The following is a 21,275-nucleotide window of genomic DNA, read 5'->3' as shown; positions in this document are numbered from 1 at the left end:
CCTTAAGAACACAAGCAGAGTTAAAATCACTGCAAAGCCATTCTACTCAGTGTAAGTGTTTTAACAGTTCAAGTAAGCAGAGGGAACAGCCTGGTCAGGCCAGAGAGTTGATGGAAGTCTGGCAGCGCTCTTCCATGGCCTTTTCAGGGGTTACAAAGGGGACAGGAGCAAACCTGTGTCTGACAGGCACAGTGAACACACAAGAGGGAACAGTCCTGTATCACCACAGGGGATGATGCAGTTATACAGAAGGCAAAAAATCCTCACCCTGGAGTGGTTTTGTAAAGGTGCAGGTTCTCTGGATGGGGCTGTCAAGTCTCTGCCCTCAGCTGCTTCTGTGCTGGTGTCAGTTTTCTCTGTAGGTTGGAGACCATCACAGAATTGGTTTGAAGGCAGATGATGTTTGTGGCTGCTAGGGAAGGATGAGAGAGAGGGAAGAAGACTGGAGAAGTTGATCTATAAAAAGCACACACAAGGGACTTAGGACTACAAGGACAAGCAAAATGCACTATTGATGTCTGGGCCCAAAGGGTCTTTCTGGTGGTACTGAGGGAACATGTGGCAGCATCCTCTTCTCCCTTCCCTGGCTGCCCAACTTTAACCAAAAAACAAGGGTGAGGGGGAGTCGTGGGGCCGAGCCGTGCTGCTCCCTGGTCACAGAACCAGAGTTATACGGGATGCACAGACTGGTTACCCAATCCAACTCCCAGCCCTGCACAGGACACCCCCAGCAGTCACACACAACCATGTGCCTGGGAGTGTTGTCCACTCTTCTTGAGCTCTGCCAGGCTTGGTGCTGTGACCACTTCCCTGGGGAGCCTGTTCCAGTGCTCAACAACCCTCTGGGTGAAGAACCTTTTCCTGATATCCATGTTCAACCTCCCCTGACCCAACCTGAGGCCGTTCCGCGGCTCGTTCCGTCCGGCTCCGGGACGGGAGCAGAGGCGCTGGGGCAGCCTGTGCCGGGCCGGCCCGGGATGCGCTCCGGCACCCGTCCCGGTGTCTCTGCGTGTCCGTCTGTCTGTCTGTCCGTCTGTCTGTGTCTCTGTGTGTGTGTGAGAGAGCGGGAGGGGGCTGCGCGCTGCCGGCGGGGGCGGCGCTCGCTGCAGCGCCAGCCCCGCTGCCGGGCGGTCACGGCGGGCGCGGCGGGGGCGGGGAGCGCGGCCCCGGCACCCAGCATGAACCCGCGTCGGGGGCTCGCAGGCGGCGGCGGCGCCGAGGTACGAACCCCCGCCCCCGGCAGGTGCAGGGTCCTCCCCCCGCCCGCGGCACCGCCTGCCCTTGCGGGGCCGGGGCTCGGCGCGGTCCCGCCCGCGGAGCGCCGAGCCGGCAGGGAGGGGAAGGGTAAGCGAGGGGAGGGAAAGGGAAAGCAAAGCGTGCCAGGCCCGGCCGCGGGCGCGGGAGAACCGAGGTGAACCCGCGGTCTGCGCCTGCCCGCCCGGCCCGGCGCTCCCGCCTCCCCCGCGCTCACGCCGCCCGCCCCCCTCTCTCCCTCCGCAGGGAGCCGCAGGGCGAGCAGCGCTGCCGCGGCCGGGCTAGCCGCCTCCGCGTCCATGAGCCGCCGCCAGCCGCCGCCGCCAGCCCAGACCGCCGCCGCCGGGCCCAGCTGCCCCAGCCCCGCCGCTTCCGCCGCCGCTCCGCCGCCCCGCCGGAGGTGAGTCCCGCGGCCGGGCCGCCGCTCCCCGCCCCGCGGGCCCGGGCTCCTGTCAGCCGCGCCGGGGCGGGGAGAGGCCGCCGGCAGCCGCCGTAGCGCCCGCCGCCTCTCCGGGGAGGGGGAGATGGAGGCGGCCGGGAGCAGCGTGTGTGCCCCGCCGGGAGTGCGGGCTGGGGTCCCCCGCTGCCCGGGGGCGGCCGCAGGGTCGCGCCGGAGCCTTCGCGCCTCCGGGGTGGGGGTCGCTGCCTGCCCGGTGACTCACGGCCGGTGAGGGAGCGGGCCGGGACCGGGACACCCGCGCCTCGCCCCCTCGGGGATCGCAGCCTGTGCCACCTTGTTTTTGCCATCCCCACTCGGGGAGCGCTACCTGTGCCACCTTGTTTTTGCCGTCCCCACTTTTTACCTGTGCCACCTTGTTTTTGCCATCCCCACTCGGGGAGCGCTACCTGTGCCACCTTGTTTTTGCCGTCCCCCCTGAGGGAGCGCTACCTGCACCACCTTGTTTTTGCTGTCCTCACTCTCTACCTGTACCACCTTGTTTCTGCCGTCACCACTCGCTACCTGTGCCACCTTGTTCTCCTCTGCCCGCAGGACGGTCCCGCACCCTCCGCTGTGAAGAGTATGGCCGTGACTCTGGAGCAGGCCCAGAGGGTGGGCTATACCTGCCTGAAAGCACTCCTCAGGTTCGCCTTTATGGTCGCCAATAACCTGGTTGCTATTCCGTCCTACGTCTTGTATTTAATTGTGCTGCAGCCTCTCCGAATATTGGACAGCAAAAGCTTCTGGTATATCGAAGGAGTGTTATTTAAATGGCTTTTAGCTATGGTGGCATCCTGGGGCTGGTGGGCAGGATACACAGGTAAGAATGTCTCACTAATTTGAAACAAACTAGTATGTTAAAAAACTGTTTTCATAAGGGGATATATAGAGGAATATCTGACTGTAGTAGATATGCAGGATGTTCTTTCAGTTGTCTTACACAGATGTATTTCTCGGTTGAGATGCTATGTACTGAAAAATTTTTTAAGTCGTAGCTAGAAACTTTATATCTTTTAAGTGGTTTGCAGTCAGTATTTTGTGCTAGCAAAATGGGAAATATGACTTCTTAGTATCTTGATCACATTATTTTAGTGTTTCATTAAAAAGATACATGTCCTCAAAAGAGAGTTGATTCGTACTGTATGTGTAGCTAGTAGAACTAAACTTTTCTTATATTAAGTGTGTGCATCTCTAAATCATCTTCCCTTAGAAATACCAGGAGACAAGGCTAAGAAGTTTGACACGAAGCTCTAGTCAGAAGAGTAGGTCTTCTATTCCTTTCAACAGCTACTGTCTTTTCTGCCGTCTCAGAAGGGAGGGAAGCCGAGAGAACCTCTTTCATTCAAATAGTGATACAGAATATTTCTCAACTGTATGACTCTTCATTTACTGTTAGCAGAGCTAATTACAGTATCTGTAGGGTTTTTCCCTCTGCATGTTTGCTTTGTGGTTATTACTGAACTTGTTTTTGCTCGTTTAGTATTCATAGACTCATCAAGGTGGTGGACAGAATTGAAATAATGAGGAAGGCTCCGGTCTTGTCCTTGAATGCACTGATTTTCATCCTGGCTACTGCACTTTGTGCAAAAAACAGCTATCAGTTCTTTATATAAGCTTTGGAAAGGGAAGAAGTTAATCTATTAAGTGCAAAGTATGAGCAGCGCTCCTAAAATTCTTTCCTTCTCTTCTGCCCAGGCTGCATCTGCAGGTCTTGTGTAAACGAGAAAAACAAGGAATGGCAGCAGACAGCTCTGGAGTCTGGTCAGACTCCTGATTAGTCAGAAAGTCAGTGTTGACCCAGACGGAGTCTTGTTAGGCAACGAGCGCTGACGCCTCTGTGCCACTGTGGCTTTTGGTACCGTCGCGTGCCTTTCCGAGATGCACAGAGTTTCTGTGGATACTCTAGGTGAGCTTCCCGTTCTTTTTAAGGAGGTGGTGGCAGCAGCAGCAGCAAGCTAGACTCTGATCTGTCGGGCTACAACTGTCACAGCATTGCACTGCTTCAAAACTGCCTTGCCTGGTACAGCTCAAGCTTATCCAGCGATGCTGTTTAAAGACCTTTTTATATGTTTGCTCATTAAAAGAAGTCCACATAGTGTTTGCAGTGGCAGGTACACTTGTAAAAGTCTGCCTTACGTTGTAAAGCACGAAGGCCTTCCAAAAGGAAGGATGTCTTTCAAGGTGTCTTGTGTATTGTTAATTGGAAATGGAAAAGTTTATGGTCATAATGCTGATGTTAAAGTCATAGAGTTCATGACCCCAAGGATTCACTGTGTGTACTGAATGTGCTGGTTAAAATTCATTGTCCCATAACAATTTTTGAAAGCCATTTCCTCAGGGTAGTTTTACTGCTGCCTGCAGAACTGTGTGGTTTCTTTTGCCTGTTGCTTGGAAGGTGGTCTTAGCATGATCTGCATATCCTAGAATCTTCCTGAAGCATCTGTTGGTTGGTGTTGCTGATGTATCTTTGCAATTTGAAACAATTTGTTTTACAGTCTTGAAATGCCTTAGTACGTTTGTTTGAAGTATTTACAAACTGCTATGCAGAAGTGTTGTATGGTGTACGGGTAAGGAGGCCCTTCTTTTTGCTTTTCACTATGAAACATGCCTTTTGGGGAGGATTTTGAGCAAATGCTTGTATGAAAGTTTAGTTTAAATGCATTTTATTTGACATGAAGGTGTTAGTGTTTTATACTGAAATTATATGAATGAGAAAGATCAGCTTATTTCTTTTTCCTTTCTTTAACGTCATCAGTGCTCACTACCACTTGCAGAACAAGCCTGGAAAGTGTATCATTCTGGCTTCAACATATGCAGACAGGGTAATCTGTGTGTCTTTTTTCAGATGAATAGATTTATAAAAAGCTGCCACTAGGTCCCCTGCTTTTTATACAGTATGACATAACTAATTCAGAACTGATATACTGATATACTTTATTAGAGTTGATGTCCAAGTGGTGTATTTGAAAGAGGCATTGCTCTGGAATTCTGTTTTAAATTCCCAAAAACTAAGTCAAAGGTAGGCTTCAGTATGTTCTATCTTTGCAAAAGTAAACACAAAATAGTAGTATGCATTGAAAAGATGAAAGGTGTTTTTTTTTTTTTCTGAATAGCAGAGTAGTTGGTGAAGGATTTTTTGTTGGTTTGTTCCTCCTTAAAAGGATAACCAGATAAATAAGTACTTGTCTTTTACTTGGAGGGAGTGGTCTGCTTCAGTTGTGTTGCAAGTATGTTTTAGTTTTTTAGTTTATTTATTTTTTTTCCTTTTCCAAGCTTGGATCATCTCTTGGGTAAGAAGTGACATAAATAATTTGTAATTAAGGACTTAAACTCAGCCTGCAAAATAGATTCAGGGCGGACTTTTATTGCTCCCATAATTTGTGTGTAGTGTGTAGGAGAAAGCTCGACACCAATTGAAGAGAACATGGTGAGTGCTAGCTTATCCTTCTGGGCTTTGGTACTGTTGCATAATTGTTGGTATATTTTATTGAATGTAGCTGTAAGAGCTGAGGAAGAACTCCTGAATGATGTCTGCCCTTCTCTTCCTCACCCCTGTCTAACCCTGGAGGGTTTTGTTAGGATCATAGAGGATTTATTACAGACATTACTTGATCTGTGCCTGTATCAGTAGCTCTAATCTGTGCTTTTTGATAAATGTAGATGTTTCTGTTTGCAGATGCACTTGATACTATGTAAAGAAATAGCATATGACTGGACAAGCAAATTAAAGAAGGGACTGGGAAGAGAAATTGTAAAGGTCACTGTCCTCTCCCTAATCTTTTTCTTCTTAAGATGCAAGTATGAGAGAGAACTTGTGCATAATTGGTTTACTTTGATTTTTAAAGGGCAGAATATGATAAATATCTCTGTTGTTCTCTTGAGCTCCATAGGCTTCTTACAAAAATAAAAAATGAGTATCTTTATGAAGAATGTACAGACAGTCTAGCAATGTTATTTTATTTTTATATTATTTCAGAAAGGCCTTCTTATAACTCTTCTAAATCTCCTTTTTTAAAGGCATTGTTAAATAAATGCATTGTTCTTGTAGGAGCTGTTCATACAGGGCACTTAGAATCTGGATTTTAGTGTGATTTGAAAGGCACCTTTGAATAATACTTCTAAATATTTTCCTGCATTTGTTGGAAGATGCATTCTAAAAAAAGCAAACTCAAGAGTGCTTGATCCTTTGTTGGCAAGTACCTTTTCCCCCTGTATTATAATTTAATACAGTAATATGCCAGATAGCACTAAATAGTGTAGTAGATGGGAGGGAGATGGAGCATATCTGTGGTGGTGAATTTCTGATGATCTTTTGCTCACTTACAAAACCAGATTTAAAGCAGTCATCTTAGAGATTACATCTTCTTTGGTCAAGTATTGCAGACTAAGTGTAATATCCATGTACCTAATCAAATCACCAAAAATAGGACTGCTGGAGAGAAGCTTACTTAATTAATTACGCATAGACAAACTGTTTTGTTGCCTCTCCTGCAGTCTGAATGCAGGAGTCTGTGGGAGCTTGTGCTGGTGTTGTTGCAGTATTGCAATGAGGAGTCTCTAGGACAGCAGAGCAATCAGCTGGCAGAGCAGCCCTGACACTGGGGATGCTGATGTTCTCTCCAGTGTGCTCCTTGTGCTCATCCCACCGCAGGGAGCGGTGCTGGTGCCCAGCCTGCGGATGGGTGAGTGTCCTCTGGCTGCAGCAGTCATCAGCCCTTGGGTCAGCACCAGGGCAGAGGAGCTGTGGGCTCTGCAGGCTTGTGTGCACCTGGGGAGGGGGTTTCCTCAGACCTGTGCCTGGAGTATTTCATATTCCAGAGCAAAGAGGATGCCTTGACAAAACCTTGCGTTTCAGCCTCCCAGTGACACACAGAGTAGGATTGGATAGGTCAGTGGGCTGTGGGCAGGTGGAAGAGAGTAATACACCTGTTAGCACACACAAAACCTCTTCCTGCTGTGACTATGCTTGCTGGTATAATGATGCAGTGCTTAATTAAAAGTGGACCAATCCTATGGTGTTACTGTTCTGTGTCAGCCAGTATGGTGACTAATTTGAAAGAGTGTCTATAAGAATTGCCAGGTTTTGTTAACTGAGGAGCATTTCTTTCCTTCTCTATTCAGCCAGGTAAAGGAAAGCTGAGATTAAGATTTTGATTTTTAATTGTCCCCATCTTCTGTCCTCCCAAGTGATTTAGCTTTTATTGGCTGATTTATACATATGATTAGAATGTGACCACTCCATAATTTTTTCATAAGTCATACCCTTTTTTTCCTTCTAATGCAAAATCTTGTTTCCGTTTTATCAGTCAACAGCCTTAATTGCTCTTATCTTCTAAGAATGTGAATATTTTTGTCTTCCAGAGCTGTAAAAGATACAGGTGGAGTTGCTGTGACAACACTTCCTTGGTGCAGACAACATGTGCTGTCTGTGCTGCTTCTTGTGACAGGTTGGCCCCTCTCCTCAGGCAGGAAGTGCAGCAGAAGCTGAAGGACAGCAGATGAGATAAAGTAAATTCTTTGTCCCATACAAGGCAGGCAGTGTTATTTCAGGAGACCTATCTATGCCTCTAATCCTCCCTCGGTTCTGCTCTCCTCAGTTCCTACAGCATCATTTTTCCCTGGCAGTATTTTGCTTTTAGGTCTGGTCACTACTCTGAGGACTGGGCAGGGAGAGGCACGGGGAAACAACTTCTGGTTTTGGAGGTCAGGCAGTGTGTGAAATGGAGAAGGAAAATGGTTCTTGATAACGTTTTCTTAGAATGTGCAAAAGTACCTGATTTGACTCAGTAGATTTGGGTAGCAGTGTACTGCACATAAACTTCTGGTTTATGCTGAGGGCGTGCATTGAGTTTTTAAGCAATCTCTGACTTAAATGAAGCTTTCCCCGATGCATAGGTTATGCTGAGATTAAGCAGGAATGTTTACATTCAGTTTGCTGCTTGTAAGAGGAAGTTCTTGTTTACCTTTTGAGCTGTCTCGATAGGAAGAGGTCAGGGCTGGATGAGCTGGGGACATTGGAGCTGTTTCCAGCATGGCCCCAGAGCAAAGGCCCATCAAAGGCAGCTTTGCGCAAGAGGAGGGAAGGTGTGCAGTGAACTTGGTGTCAGCTTCTTTGTGCATGTGATGTGTCTGTAAAGAGTGCTGTACAAAGACCCTTGTCCTTTTCTGATGGCATGACAAATCACATCAGGAAATCCCCATATCTCCTTTTGGGGACATGGGTTGCAGTGACCATACGTCTCTGTAGTTCATCTAATGCCAGAAAATGTAATTTAATGTGTCAGAAGCAGTAAAGCTTATTATTCATTTTTATATTGTATCATTTCACTGTAAAGGGTCATTCAAAAAGATTAGATAATAAAATATTCTCCAAGTTGTATTTTTTTCAGAAAGCTGCTGCCTCCTGGCACAAAGCTTAAGAGTAAAAGCACACACTGTTGTTTTTGTTGTTTGTTGCGATTTAAGTACTTTCTTCAATTTTTGTTTGTTTGGGGGTTTTTCTTCTTTTTCTCTTTTTTTAGAGCAAGTTAATCTCTGTTCCTGTTTCACCTGCTCTGGATAATACAAGAGCTATTGCAAGCCTACCAAAGCATAATAAAGATGAAATTATTGATGAGTACATATACAGAAGGGTGTGATTCTATAATTTTAAGTCCAGCAATGGCTGTGGAATGCTTCTAAATTAGCTCCTTTGATTCACAGCCAAAGGAAAACAAAGTTTTAGGAATTCTGAGTTCCATTCCTCCTTATGGTTGAGTTTGCTGTTTTTAGCATGTATTTTTATCCCCCCTAGTTCATCTGGGCCTTGGTTTTTAGCATATCTATTCACATTAGTCTTCTTACTTCTCCCTTCATTACTGAAGGGGTATGACTAAGAATACTTGAGAGATGTGTCTCTGTTCCCTTTAACTTCTCCTGTTCTTTTCCTTGATGGTAGGCTTTTAGGAACCATGTGAAATAATTAAAGGAAAGCTTTTGTCCAGCTCTGATTTGGACAGGCATAATCTTAGAGAGTTAAATACTCCGTCCAAAAATTCTTTGCAGTGAAACTTTTTTTGCACTTGAACAGTGTTATGTATATTGAGACATGTCAGAGATTATGCCTTTATGTCAAAGATGCATTTATTACTCTCATTTAATGTAACTGTTCTAAAGCATGGAAGTTTTAGAGATTTTTAAGAAAGCTGGAGGAAAAAAAATTGAATGTTTAATGTGGAGAAGACTACTTATTTTCTCTGAAGTTTTGTTCTGGGAAATTACTTTTTTAGAATGAGGCTCAAACAGATTAACAGAATACATCACTTTCCCTTATTCTGTCATGTGTGTGAGAGGGACAGAAAAGTCTAGCCAAAGGTTAGTTTGGCAGGGTTTTAAGGTGCTGAAAAATGGAAGAGTTTTGCAACCCTAATTAGACAGTGTAGTTAGTAAATCCTTTATGGAATATAATCTTAGTGGTGTAACTCTCCAGGGTGAACTGAGCCAAAGTACAGCTCCAAGATATGTAATCTGCTGGTGTGTTGGAGTGGGATGTGAGCTCTGATGCTGGGGATGACAGGTCAAATGTGTGCTTGGGTAGGCACGGAATTGCCCTGTTCTTACAGCCAGCATGTCTCAGATATTAGTCCAGCCTCTTGTGTGTGCACTTACTGGAATAAAGTAATAAGAATAGTAAAACAGTGAAAAGAATAAGGCTAATATGTTTGCATTCCCAAAAATGTTCCATGACACCCAGTGAGGGAATCTGTGTATGAGGCTGTTCAGTGTTTTTCCTCTCCCCCTACAAAGCATTTCGAGCAGGGAGTACCCCAGAAGAAAGCCAGTCCCAGCCTTTCAGACTCATCCTACCACTGCTTCAGTTTTACTGGCCAAATATTTAATGATGTGATGTGTGGTGATCTGGATCACAGCCAGCTCTGGCCCATGCTAAAACTACCCATCCACCCCTTTTTCTGCTGGGTGACATAGAAGACACAGTCCCTGATCCAGTTCCTTTTGTGGGTGCGGTGAGAGAAGGTAGGTACAAGCAGCAAAGGGAAAGAGGAAGGAAATGCATCTTTGGGTGGCAGCACCAGCTTTAGTGCATTTTTTTAACTACTGCTTGTGGCCTTAGTTGAAGAGAGCAGTCCTGTGCAGGATAGGGCTTTAGTACGTGAATGTCACTGAAGTAGATTTCTTCATTGATGTTGCTTAGACTGGAGAAGTGCCTTCTGCCAAATTCTTTTAGAGAAGAAAACTAAGCTTAGGGTGAGAACGAATGACTAGGATAAACTGAAAACTAATTCATAAAGAAATAAGGAGACCAGTAGTTCTGGTGCAGGCTTAGCAGTGGGGTTTCTCTAAAGTTTTGTATGTGTAGTAATTGAATTTGTCAGATACAGAGACAATTGTAGACAACTTCACAAGTACTTAAGCTGCATGAATAGCCAACCAATGCAGAAGTTGTTTGGTGCTGAACAATATAAAGTAATAAACATTTAAGTAAAGTAGCAGTTTAGGAAATAGATGGATATCATGGTGGAGAACTTAGGGAAAGTTTTGTCACAGTGAAAAAATATACCTTCTGTTATGAAATATGTAAAGAACAGAATGGAGAATAATACTAAAAAAAAATCAGTGGTTCACCTTCACAGTTCAGTAGTTTTGTCTCAGTTGTTCTAAAGCTATTGAAGAATTAAGACCTCTGTAAGAGGGTCATCAGCCTTGTTAGTGCAGGCTGAAATCAAACCAGAACCATTTCACTCACAGCTGAACTCAAAGTAGAACCAAATTGGACAACTCAGTGATTCTGTTTCCTGGGCAAAATGGAAAGGATTCAGTCTCCTTGATTCTGTGCAAAGGAGAAGGGTATTTTTAGTGTCCCCATTAAAAGGTAGAACATTGCAAGTCTATGAGCGTTAATAAGACAGCAGTACCTGGAGGTTATGTTTAATTTTTTTCTTAAACACTTTTAATTATACATTTTCACAAATGCTTTACCAGATAATGCCAATGATGTTACTTCTTTTGATTCATACAACATAACTGTAAAACTTCTTGTTTAAATGTTACAGTTCTAAAGGGTAAGGAATTGTCCCTTTTTAAGGAGTTTAATAGTTCATAGCTTAGAGACTCACCTCAGCTTTGTAATTTAAGTAAAGGAGAGGAAAGATTAATAGCTTTATTACTGCTTCTCACTTATGTGGAACTAAAAATAGAAATGGTGTTCTAAGAGCACAGGGCAGAGCTGCTGCTGTTGGGGAGGACATGGGTTCAGGAAAGTTGACTCTTTAGGACAGTGGCATGAGTGCTTGCTTGTGGATTTGGGGCATTTTTGGTGGCAAAAGGGAGGACTTTGTCTGACTTCTCTTAAAATTTAGTTTAATTTGTTTTCTAGCATCCCGTAGTTAGAAGCATGTGGAGTTTCTGTGAAAGTTCATAGTGTTTGTGTTTGCTTGCCAGAACTGGGGGAGAAAAAACCCATCAATATTAAGAACACATACTTATGGTTAATTTAAGCATCAGTTATGTTTGAGTGTGGTGTTTAAAGTGGGCTATCGAACACCATTTTCATGTAATTTTATTACCTGAGCATTTATTACCTGTGTAGATAAATGTAACCACGTTTAAGTATAGTTTCCTGATGAGCTGAAGCTACTTGTTTAACAGCTATTCTTTCTCTCACCTCTCCCACACTTCTGATTTGCTTCCTTGCAAATCTGTCTGCAATTGGCCAGATGGTTCGGATTTCAGGCATAACTGTGTTCTCATGAGTTTTGTGAAAATTGACAGCTGAGTGGAGGAGAGAGACCCAAGTTTGTGCCTCAGCTGAGGGTGCTGCAGGCAGCTCAGCCATTGTATGTCTTGTTTGACATCTGCTGCTTGTTCAAACAGTGCATCAGTGATTCAGGGTTTGCTACAGTGCCAGCATATCTTGTCCATCCTGTTGGGGAGAAGGAGGTTAGAAAGTAGGTTTTTGGGAAATCAGCATTTGTTACTTCTGCTTCTGGAGCAACACATGAACGTGGCAGTGGCAGATGGTGCTGGAAGCAGCATCCTTTCCTGTGGGGTTTAATACACCTTGCTTATCACAGTCTTTTAGATGCAAAAGGCATAAAACTCTTTACTCTTAATATCAGGAAAAAGGCTAACTGGTTAAAGAACTTAATATATTGAGCTTTTAATACCTTCTACTCTGTATTAAACAGAAGTTCATGTAGCCTCCTAAAAAGAGATCTGGGAGGACATCAAACTGACTGAAACTCCATCCTGATTTTGGCTAGGATAGTGTTAATTTTCCTCTTAAAACCACATCAAGCTCTCATGAAAGAGCAGCAATGCTCAGGTTACTGTAGGCAGGTCAGAGTCAAATTAAAAATCAGTTGTGAATCTGACCCTGGGACATGTAGAAATATGAAGTCAAGACATATTTGGGTATATTTGGGAAAACCAGGGAGATAGCAATGGTGTGGGTTGTAAGCAGCATGAGAGTCTGTCAAGAAGGGTTCTATACCACTGTTGTATCACTCTTGAAGGCATCACATTAGAAGTGTGGCCTCTTGAGTTTGGTACCTGAGCCTGTCCTATTTTGATATGCATAAATATATATAGATGGCCTGGCAAATCTCCAACTCCGATAGCTGCCAGTTTGCTTTCCAAATGCATTCTTCTTTCTTACTCATTTTTATTTCCTGTGGTTGTCTCTGGCATGAAAATCAGTTGTTGTTGCTCCTGTCAACAGCATTACTTGGAAATAAATAGGACCATAGCCTGTGTATACATTTATAGAGAATGAAGGACCTGTGAGGTTCAGTTTACATTTGTAAAAATGTTTCCAGATGCAGGCATGGTTAATATGCCCACACACACAAAAAAACCCCCACACAACCATTCTCCAGGATTAAGGAAGCAGTAACAGAACCAGTTTTGAGTTTTGTGTCAAATAAGCCTCTGGGGAAGAGTAAAAAAATAACTAAAATCTAAAGAATAAACTGCAAATAAATCAAATTCAGGCCTTTTCTGGTAGTGTCAGTCTTACAAAGATATAGAGAGATGTGCTTTGAGGTAGGCAATAGACAATTTCAGGAAATCTTGTTTTTTAGCATGAACTTGTAGCTGTCAGAACTTGGAAGTTTTGTGCCATTTCAGACACTGGGAAGAATTTTGAAACCATTACTGCTTGGCCAGTGCAACAGGTGGAGCTGAAGTTGGGAGATGTGTAGGATCCAGCAGAGTCTGACCATCCACTTGGTACATGCTCAGCCAAACATGGGAGAAAGCATTCTCTGCCTGCCTATCTGTGTAGACTCATCTATTTGTCAGTATTTTGGGATCATCCCAGCAAAATTTTCATTTTAGGATTAAGCAATATCTATGACAAGGCTTTGAATAAATTAACATTCCATGTTTCAAAGTCTTTTTGAATAAAGATAACAAAACACAGTCACTTCTGGCCACATTCACAAGAGAGGTCTTACAACTGATATCATACACATCAATAACTGCAAAAAAAAATCCCCCCCCCAAAAAAACCAAAACCAAACAAAACAACAAAAAAACAAAACAAAACAAAACAAAAAAACCCCACACTGATTTTTCTTCCCAGAAAAATCAGTTAGGCCTGTTAAACCTCCTGCATGGAGTGGATTACATGAAAATGAACACATTTTTGTGTTTGGAGCTCTTCAGTTTGTATTATCAAACCTAATACAAACACTCAAGATTGTTTGATGCCTATCTTGGGCTTCTCAAGTTTGATGTGATTTCTGCAGGCTGGAGGAGCACTTCTGTTCCTCCTCTCTTTCAAAGGGAGGAAATACTGAAACATACCTTTTTCTTTTTTCTTTATTGCTCACCTTCTCTGATTAAACATCCTACTGAACTTTAAAAGCTAAAATGCAGGGCTGAGTTCATGTAACCACGAGGGGTGTCAGTGTAGGAGGGAAAAGGTTATTTTGGGTGGCTGCTGTGGGAAGGAACCCTAGCAGGTGGCCTCCCTTCTTTTCCAGTCCCATTACCACCCTTTCCTGATTCTTTGCAAGAACTGTGTGGTAAATCTAGCTGTCTGGTCACTAACTGGCTTTGAGTGAAGTAGGAGGATTTGGTTGGGTAGGTAGAATTCGATGTTTGAATGGTACTGACCAAAGCTCTTACTTTGTGAGAGTGCTAGACTTCTGTAGCCTAATTTTTTTTCCTAGTTTTCTTTTTATTTTTTTGTAGAAAAAGTAATTTTTAAAACTTCTGGCAAGAGTTTCAGGAGTAGAAAAAGCCAAGGCACTAGTAGCCACAGATCATAAGTTGCATTTAAAGTGCTTACAGTGCCCATTACTCCCCACAGACTTAGGAATAGTCACATAAATCATTTAATTGTAAAGCAGAAGTTTGAGAGTCATCTATCTACTTTCATAAGCAGCACCATTCTATATTTGAAATGGAGAAGCTTAATTCCAGTCTCTGTTGTTCAACACCTTTATGAAACTGCTCTGCACTAAAGCAGTTTTTAACTGAAGTACTCTGAAGTCTGTTCTCTTTCTTTTTTTTGTTCCCCAGCATTTTACTGCTGTCATTTTCACCATTTGTTCTAAATCTATTGAAACTTTTTTTTTTTTTTTAATTTGAGATGTGGAATTCTTCTTTAATGTGAGGAGCGAAAAGAGAGAGACAAAGAGAAGTCTCAATTACTGTCATTGCAGCAGCATATTTCACAATTTGAGCCCGAGTATTTCATTGAAAGGTGCATTCAGTACTGCTCTGTGCACCGAGGATGAAGGATAGGCATTGGAATCATCCACTCAGAATGTTTGAATAAATTTGTTTCCAGAGACTGATCATTTTATGTTAGTAAAAAGTACTGCTGAAGTCCCAAGTAGTGTCTGTTGGCCACAAATCCAAGGTACTTCTTGCAGTTGTCAGCAGATGTAAGAGGATTGTTTGTTTTATAATAGTAACAGGTGCCAGAGAGTTAAACTTTTTGTAAAATTAGGAGCAGTAAACATTCTGCTGCTGCTTTGAGGTACATCAGCTAGAATAATATAATGAGAGAGGCTGTTTTTTTCCTGCTAATTGCTTAATTTTTGATAGCCTGACTATGCCATTAAAGGTATTACTTCTGATGTAATGATGGACTTCTGCTTTCTGTCACCCTGAAACCTGGCCACACACTTAATTCTTAAAAGTTGCTGAACTGGTATAGGATAACCTGGGGCAAATTTAATAAGAGGTTTTGTTCTCTTGATTATTTGTTGTGTCATAGCAACAAAAGTAATACTTAAGTTCCCAGCTAGAATTGGTATCATACACATTCCAGCATGCTTTTTAAACTTATTGTGGCCTCTTGTTTTAATAATGGAATTTACATAAAGAGAATCATAAAACTAAATATAGGAATTTGCTATTATATTTATTTGCATCATTATCTTCTCATTGGATTATGATTAAATTTGTGGTAACTGAACATCATTTCTCCCAGCCTTTATAAAATCCATTATTTGGAAAAAATTAACCTGGTATCAAGACCAAGGGACAGTGTTTTCACAGTTCTTGTTCATGTTACAACTTCCTGTTGTAAAGACTGTTACTTTTAGCATGGATGAGAAGTTTTTTAAAGTCCTTGAGACATAATGGTGAAAACATTTAAAGCCTCTCTTGAAATGTTTATCCTTTTTTCTTGCATGTGTATCCAGTTGTTTTTTGATTCTTTGCAGACCTTTCATTTGGAAGTGTCCCCCTCCCCGCTGCAGGTTGAGCATGTCCAGTGCCTGGGTGTGTTCTGTGGGATAAGGCCACGCTGTCCTGCTGGAGCTGGAGGATGGCACAGAGGTGTGTGGGTGGAGAAGAGAGTAATGCTGAGTTGATTAGCAGCCAGTTTTATGGCTTGAGGATATTGATTTTCAGATTATGCTACATCTGCATTCTCAGTGCTCTTGTGATCATTCAGGTGCTCAGTAGCCTTTTTTTTCTGTCCAGACTTGACTAAGTTGAAAGTATTTAAATGGTCAACGTCCTTCAAGTGGAGACAAGCTCCTCAGTTCTGAGGTCACTGTAAGGAGACAACAAATAAATGCACAGAAGGGCCTTTCCATTGTAGGCCGTTTAACCAAGGTAATCTAAAAGTAAAGGGTTTTCCTGGCACTACTTTTGTGTGGTGATGAATTTTACTGTACAATGAGCTGGGCTGAAAAACATCAGCTATATGACAAGACATCATCGTGTCTTGTGGTGGTAACTTAGGCAAGAACTGAAGAATAAGAAGAGGTAGCTGCAAGGTGTCAGCTTGTTTTAGGTAAACAGAAGGTAATGACCAGAGCTGGGATACAGGGGTGGTCTTGCCAGAGTTAGAATCTTGACTTCCACTAATAGTATTGTTTTCTTAACATGAATCTTCAGTTAGTCATTAAAGTCATGCAGTTTGCTTCCCTGAGGAGAAGTAGATTAAGATCTGTTTTTGTTTGTATTTAATCAATATGACTTACTTAAAGGATATATGACATACCATGTTTTTCTGAGCCCAGTTGATTTGAACAATGAGAAAATGGATTCCTTGCTTAGTAGTGTAATTAGATTTTTTAAAATGTAGCTTATATTTTGAAAAGCACAGTCTTCGTCCTTAACTGTTGTCACTCTGGCAGCTTTTCTTGCTGTGTACCCTCTTGCTGTAACCCTTGCCTGCACCTGGTCCCAGTGGTGCAGTTCAGAGCTAAACAGTTGAATGCTTGGGGCTGATCAGGCCTTTTCACCATGCTATTAATTTGTGTTTCCATGCAGGGAGAGATGAATGCAAACTCTCACTTGGGGTTTCAGGCAAGTTGCACATCTTGTATAAAGAAAAAGCAATGTTTGCTTACTTCCAGTCTGATTGCAGTTTTCTGGTTCCTGTATTTCATAAACCTCAGGGTACTAAAGAGATTTTCATGGGTACCAGAAAACCCTTGATGAATTACCTAACTATTATGTAAATGCACTAGAACAGCTGGTTTTTATCAGTTTCCTATGAGAAATTACTTTCTCTCTTCTTGCAACCCAGTGACTGTTTCCTGCATTCTGCATGCCTTTTACCTCAAAGAGCCTCTTGTGTAGTGCTCTGAAAAGTTTGTGGTCTCAATTAATACAATAACTTAAAACTTTCGGTGAGAAATGTGAATGAGACTTAAAATGAGTGTCTTTTTATTGCTGGCCACCCTCTCCAGATTTGGCTGAGTTCTTCTGCTGTCCCCAGAAAGATATAGCATGGCCTTGGGGTATTGGAAAATTGCTGCATATGTCATGTCATTGCTGCAGCTGTGTTTTGTGGGAAAAACATCTGAAAAGCTTCAAGATGCCCTGGTTTCCTTGTTACCATATTGGGAGCTTGCAATCTGCTAATCTTAAAAGGAGAGGAACTGGCCATCTCTTTCTGGGCAGGTTCATTGCTCTCTGCTACTAGTTCCTTGCTCTTTAGAGCCCTACTTTTAACTGGGCTTACTGGAGGATGTAGATTAACTGAGAGCAGAATCTTCTGTATGGCTGGAACTGTGGCTTTTAAAATACCTCAAGTCTTTCTTTGGTTGTGTTGTTTTGTTTTTTTTTTTTCCCCTAAAGAGTAAACCAGCAATTTTTGCAGAACTTTGTAGTGTTAGAATTTGCTCCTTCTTAAGTAACAATGAAAATTTTGTCCAGTCTTTATCATTATTTGATTTTGAGCACCTCAGCAGTTACCAGTGAATATACTTAAAGTTTCTGTAATACATTCTTTCAAGTCTTAGGTATTGCTCCCAGAAGGAAGCAGGACTTGAATCTGTCCACTTCAAAAGCAGAAGAATCCAGTGTATCAATTGCATCCGCCTATTTACCTGTCTGTGATAATAGATTATTCTTATCTTTATTTCTTTTTATAGCCATCAGACTCTACTCATGTTTTATTTTCTTCTTGGAACAGCATTACAGATTTTCCCAATTATTTATTTAAAGCCTTGCTTTTGCCTTGCAAGTGCATTTTGTTTTTCAGTGAGTCTTTCTCCAGTTTCCCCATTATTTATATTATTCTGGACTACACAGTGCAGACCCTGATTCTGTCATACAAAGAAGAAAATTTGATCCCAAACAGCGTGCACCTCTGCAGAAGCAGCTGAGCAGTTGAATGGGAGCTGTGGGAGGGCTGTGTTCCTGTACAGTGACTTGCTGATTATCAGTTTTGGCCAGCTTGTTCTAGGCTGACCAGTTTACATCAGTATCCTCAGAGTGAACAGCTGAGGTTGCAAAGCAGGTGATGTCTTAGCTGTACTTTCTGAGCCACCTTAACAACAGAGGCAAGTGCAGTACCTTATGAATGAGTCTTTTTGGCGTCACAGGGAGTTTCACATCTGCAAAGACAAGGAGCAGGGTCAAATTAGTAATGCATACCATTGCTAGTGACTCAAAAGGAAACTGTAGTAATGATATTGTAGTTTTTGGTACTGCCTCTGGGTAATTTCTGCTGTCTAGTCAGTTGCTTCTGCAAAGACAGCTCCGGTTATTGCTAGCTTGCAGTGCTTTAGCTGTGGCAGAGGGTGTGCTTTCAGACTGCTCTCTTTGGGAGAAAATTTTTTCTTTGATTTGCTTTCCCCAAACAAATCCAAAGCTCACTAAAAATTAAGCAGCTGTTACCCTGTCCCTGCCTAAATAGTGACTCTATAGTCTCTGTGACGCATAGCTACAAAAATTTTGTACTAAGGATGTTTAACTTCCTCTTGTACATCAGCTTACAAAAAAGAGTGGGGAGGATGCAGGTTTTTAGCATGTTCTAAACATGTTCTTTAAAAGAACAAAACTCTACACTTGCTGTGCTTTAGAGACCACAACATGCCTAACACGTTTGTTTCAAAAATAAATTCACAGCAATTTTGAGGGTAACCTGGGTGACTTGTACTGGTGATTCTTTTCTTGTTGGGCCAACCAGACTTGCCCAGCAGGTCTTCCAATGTAGCAAACCACAGTTCTGTAGGGATTCATCCTGGTTCAACTGGTGCTTGCTCTGCCCCATCATGCCTCATCTGATAACCCTGATTGTGCTGGCTTGCCCCTTCCAGTTTTTTTGGGTTTTTTTTTCACCAGCTCAGATTGTCCTGTGATGTTGCAGTGACTCTCTTCTGCTTCTCAAAGCAACACAGGTAACTATTTTAGATAAATATCTTGGCTACAGATAATAAGGGAAATAACTGGGGCCTTCCCATTTTACATGTGGAGGGTTTTTGTTTACTTGTTATTACTCTTAAGCTTTGTGTTTGAGTAGGTGTCACTAATTATATCCTGAGTATTAAAGAATAATTTGAATATCTTGGTGTTCAAGTAACTTAAAGTAGCTCAGTTTCAGTCTCGCTGCTTTCGTGTGTTACCAGGCAGACAAAACAATCTCAATGGAGGAGTTCACTTTTCCATAATATAGCTAAAGACAAAAATATCTAAATGAAGATGTTCAGATGAAGATATCAAGACTTCCTAGCAGTGAACACAATGGATTATTCTGGCTAAAATGCATTGTTGCCTCCAGCTCCTGGGGTTGGTCCCACTTTTTGTCCCGAGTTTGATGATCCCAGATGAATCACACTCTGCTTCTTTCATATTAAGTTTCGAACTATCTTTCAGATTTATGTCTTTGCTGCAGTTCTGCAGCAGTAAGACAGAAAAACATTGCCAGTTTTTATTTGCAATGTGTGCTTTGTGATTGTAAAGACTGTTCCTTCTCATGCTGTAGGATGAAGTTGAAGGTTTTGTTGTAGCTGTACATATCCACTAAGAGAGAGTTCTGTTAACACTCTGTTTTTCCTCCTGGTATCAGGCTGTCAGAATTGTTTCGGTTGGAAAGGACTTTTGAGTATCATATAGCTGAACCCCCCACACAAAGCCAGGTCAGTTGCACAGGTTCATGTCCTGTGAGGGTTTACACAGCTCCAAGGATGGACATTTTGCAACCTCATTGTGCAACAATGGAAGCATACTGTAGCAGAAATGTTTTGGTGGTTTGGTTGTTGTTGGAGGGGGGGGGCGGTGGGTTTGCCTTGTGTTGAAGTGGGGTATCCTCTATTGTTTTTTATTTGTCCCTATTACCTTTCAACCTGTCACTGAACACTGCAGGGAAGATTCTGGCTAAGTCATCTTTACACTTCTCTCTGGGCCTCTGTCAGGTACTGACACATGAGTACGATTTTCCCTCTGAAGCATTTTGTTCTTCAGGCTGAACAGTCCCAGCTCCCTCAGCCTCTCCTCCTATGAAAGATGCTCTGGTCCCTTCATCATCTCAGTGGCTCTTTGTTGTGGTTTAACCCTAGCCACCCCCCAAACCCCACACAGCTGCTGGGTCAGTCCCCTGCTAGCAGGATCTGCAGAGAATTGAAAGTAAAAGTGAGAAAACCCATGGGTTGACGCAAAGGCAGTTTAATAGGGAAAGCAAAAGCTGGGCACACGAGCAAAGCAAAACAAGGAAGTCTTTCTCCAGTTCCTCATGGCAGGCAGGTGTTTGTTCAGCCATCCCTGGGAAAGCAGGGCTCCACCACACAGGAGTTTGCTTGGGAAGGCAAGCACCAAACATCATTCCAGACATCCTGCTTCTTCCCTCATCCCCCCACTTCATATACTGAGCATGAAGTCATATGGTATTTTCTGACTCGAATCCAGGAGGGAGCAAGTTCCCCACTCATGCAGCAGATGGGTATTTTTTATAAGATAACAGTAGTTTTTAAGGGAAAATAAAGACAAAAGCACCATATCACTTTTATTCCTGTCAGTGTTTGCCGAGTCAGACCCTTTCAGCTCTGTTCCTGCTTGCTTAGTGGCATAACAGCAGTGATGGGTAAAGTACTGTAGCAACCTGCTGGGTTCAAGTTTTTAAAAATACAGTGCCTCAGCCAGCTGCCATTTGCTTGAAAGGATGATAAGGGTAACAGTAGTAGGAAACTTTGTATTTGTAGCATATTTTCCTTACCCAGCAGCACTGGTATGTTTTTTTACCAGAGTAAACCAGCGCTCTTTCCTCCTTTCTTGCTCCTCTGTAGTACCTAACCTTTTGCAAAAAATCTTGCTGGGAATGTTCTAGTGGTATTGTATTCCAGAATTTCTGCTTTCAAAGCAGTCTTACAGATACAAGTTTCTTTGAGATATATTTTGAGATATGTTTTGCATTGTAACCATAGTTAAATTACAGTAGTTTCAATATACAGTACAGGATTTTGAAGATATCAACTTAGGGTAGTCCAACATCAAATTTGCCTCTTGTTAAAAGTAGACATCGGTGTCATGGGTGAAACTGTGAAATTTTTACTCTTGCATTTTAAAACAATGAAAAAGTATTATGTGGATTCAGTATTTAAAGTCATGTGCATAATTGGTGAGAATCCTTTTTCACTTGCAAAAATTACTCCTGTGGCTAAAGAGACCAACATAGAGGACCCACAGCCTTGCCTGACAACAGGTGCCAGTGCTGACCTCTGTGATGGGAGGTAGTTTGTGGTGTTTCCATCATTGTCTCTGACCTTGGACTTGAATCACAAAGTGCAGAATGATAAAAAATTGTATGTCTTGATTGTCTCTTAAAATTTTCAAATCCATACTCTCTCTTTAAGGAGGAATAAAACATCTCTGGACCAAAATTCCATCA

At 42.6% G+C, this 21,275-nt stretch overlaps 1 protein-coding gene across 2 annotated transcripts in view; it reads left to right on the top strand.

Moving 5' to 3' along the window:
* The first annotated feature begins 1,522 nt into the window (after nucleotides 1-1,522).
* The window catches only part of LPGAT1 (lysophosphatidylglycerol acyltransferase 1), a 61,166-nt gene continuing 41,413 nt past the window's right edge, over nucleotides 1,523-21,275 (top strand). Inside the window, exons 1-2 of one of the 2 annotated variants that reach the window (XM_002193741.7) lie at nucleotides 1,523-1,654; nucleotides 2,246-2,513. In XM_002193741.7, coding sequence (XP_002193777.3) covers nucleotides 2,276-2,513 — 238 coding nt within the window. In that variant the 5' untranslated portion in view covers nucleotides 1,523-1,654; nucleotides 2,246-2,275. Of the gene's footprint in view, nucleotides 1,655-2,245; nucleotides 2,514-3,388; nucleotides 3,600-21,275 lie in introns of those variants that run through there. The other variant, XM_030269090.4, reaches the window with a different exon arrangement.

This window comes from Taeniopygia guttata, chromosome 3 (genome assembly GCF_048771995.1).
Source record: "Taeniopygia guttata chromosome 3, bTaeGut7.mat, whole genome shotgun sequence".
NCBI classification, from domain to species: Eukaryota; Metazoa; Chordata; class Aves; order Passeriformes; family Estrildidae; genus Taeniopygia; species Taeniopygia guttata.
This window is presented reverse-complemented; position numbering and strand designations above follow the sequence as displayed.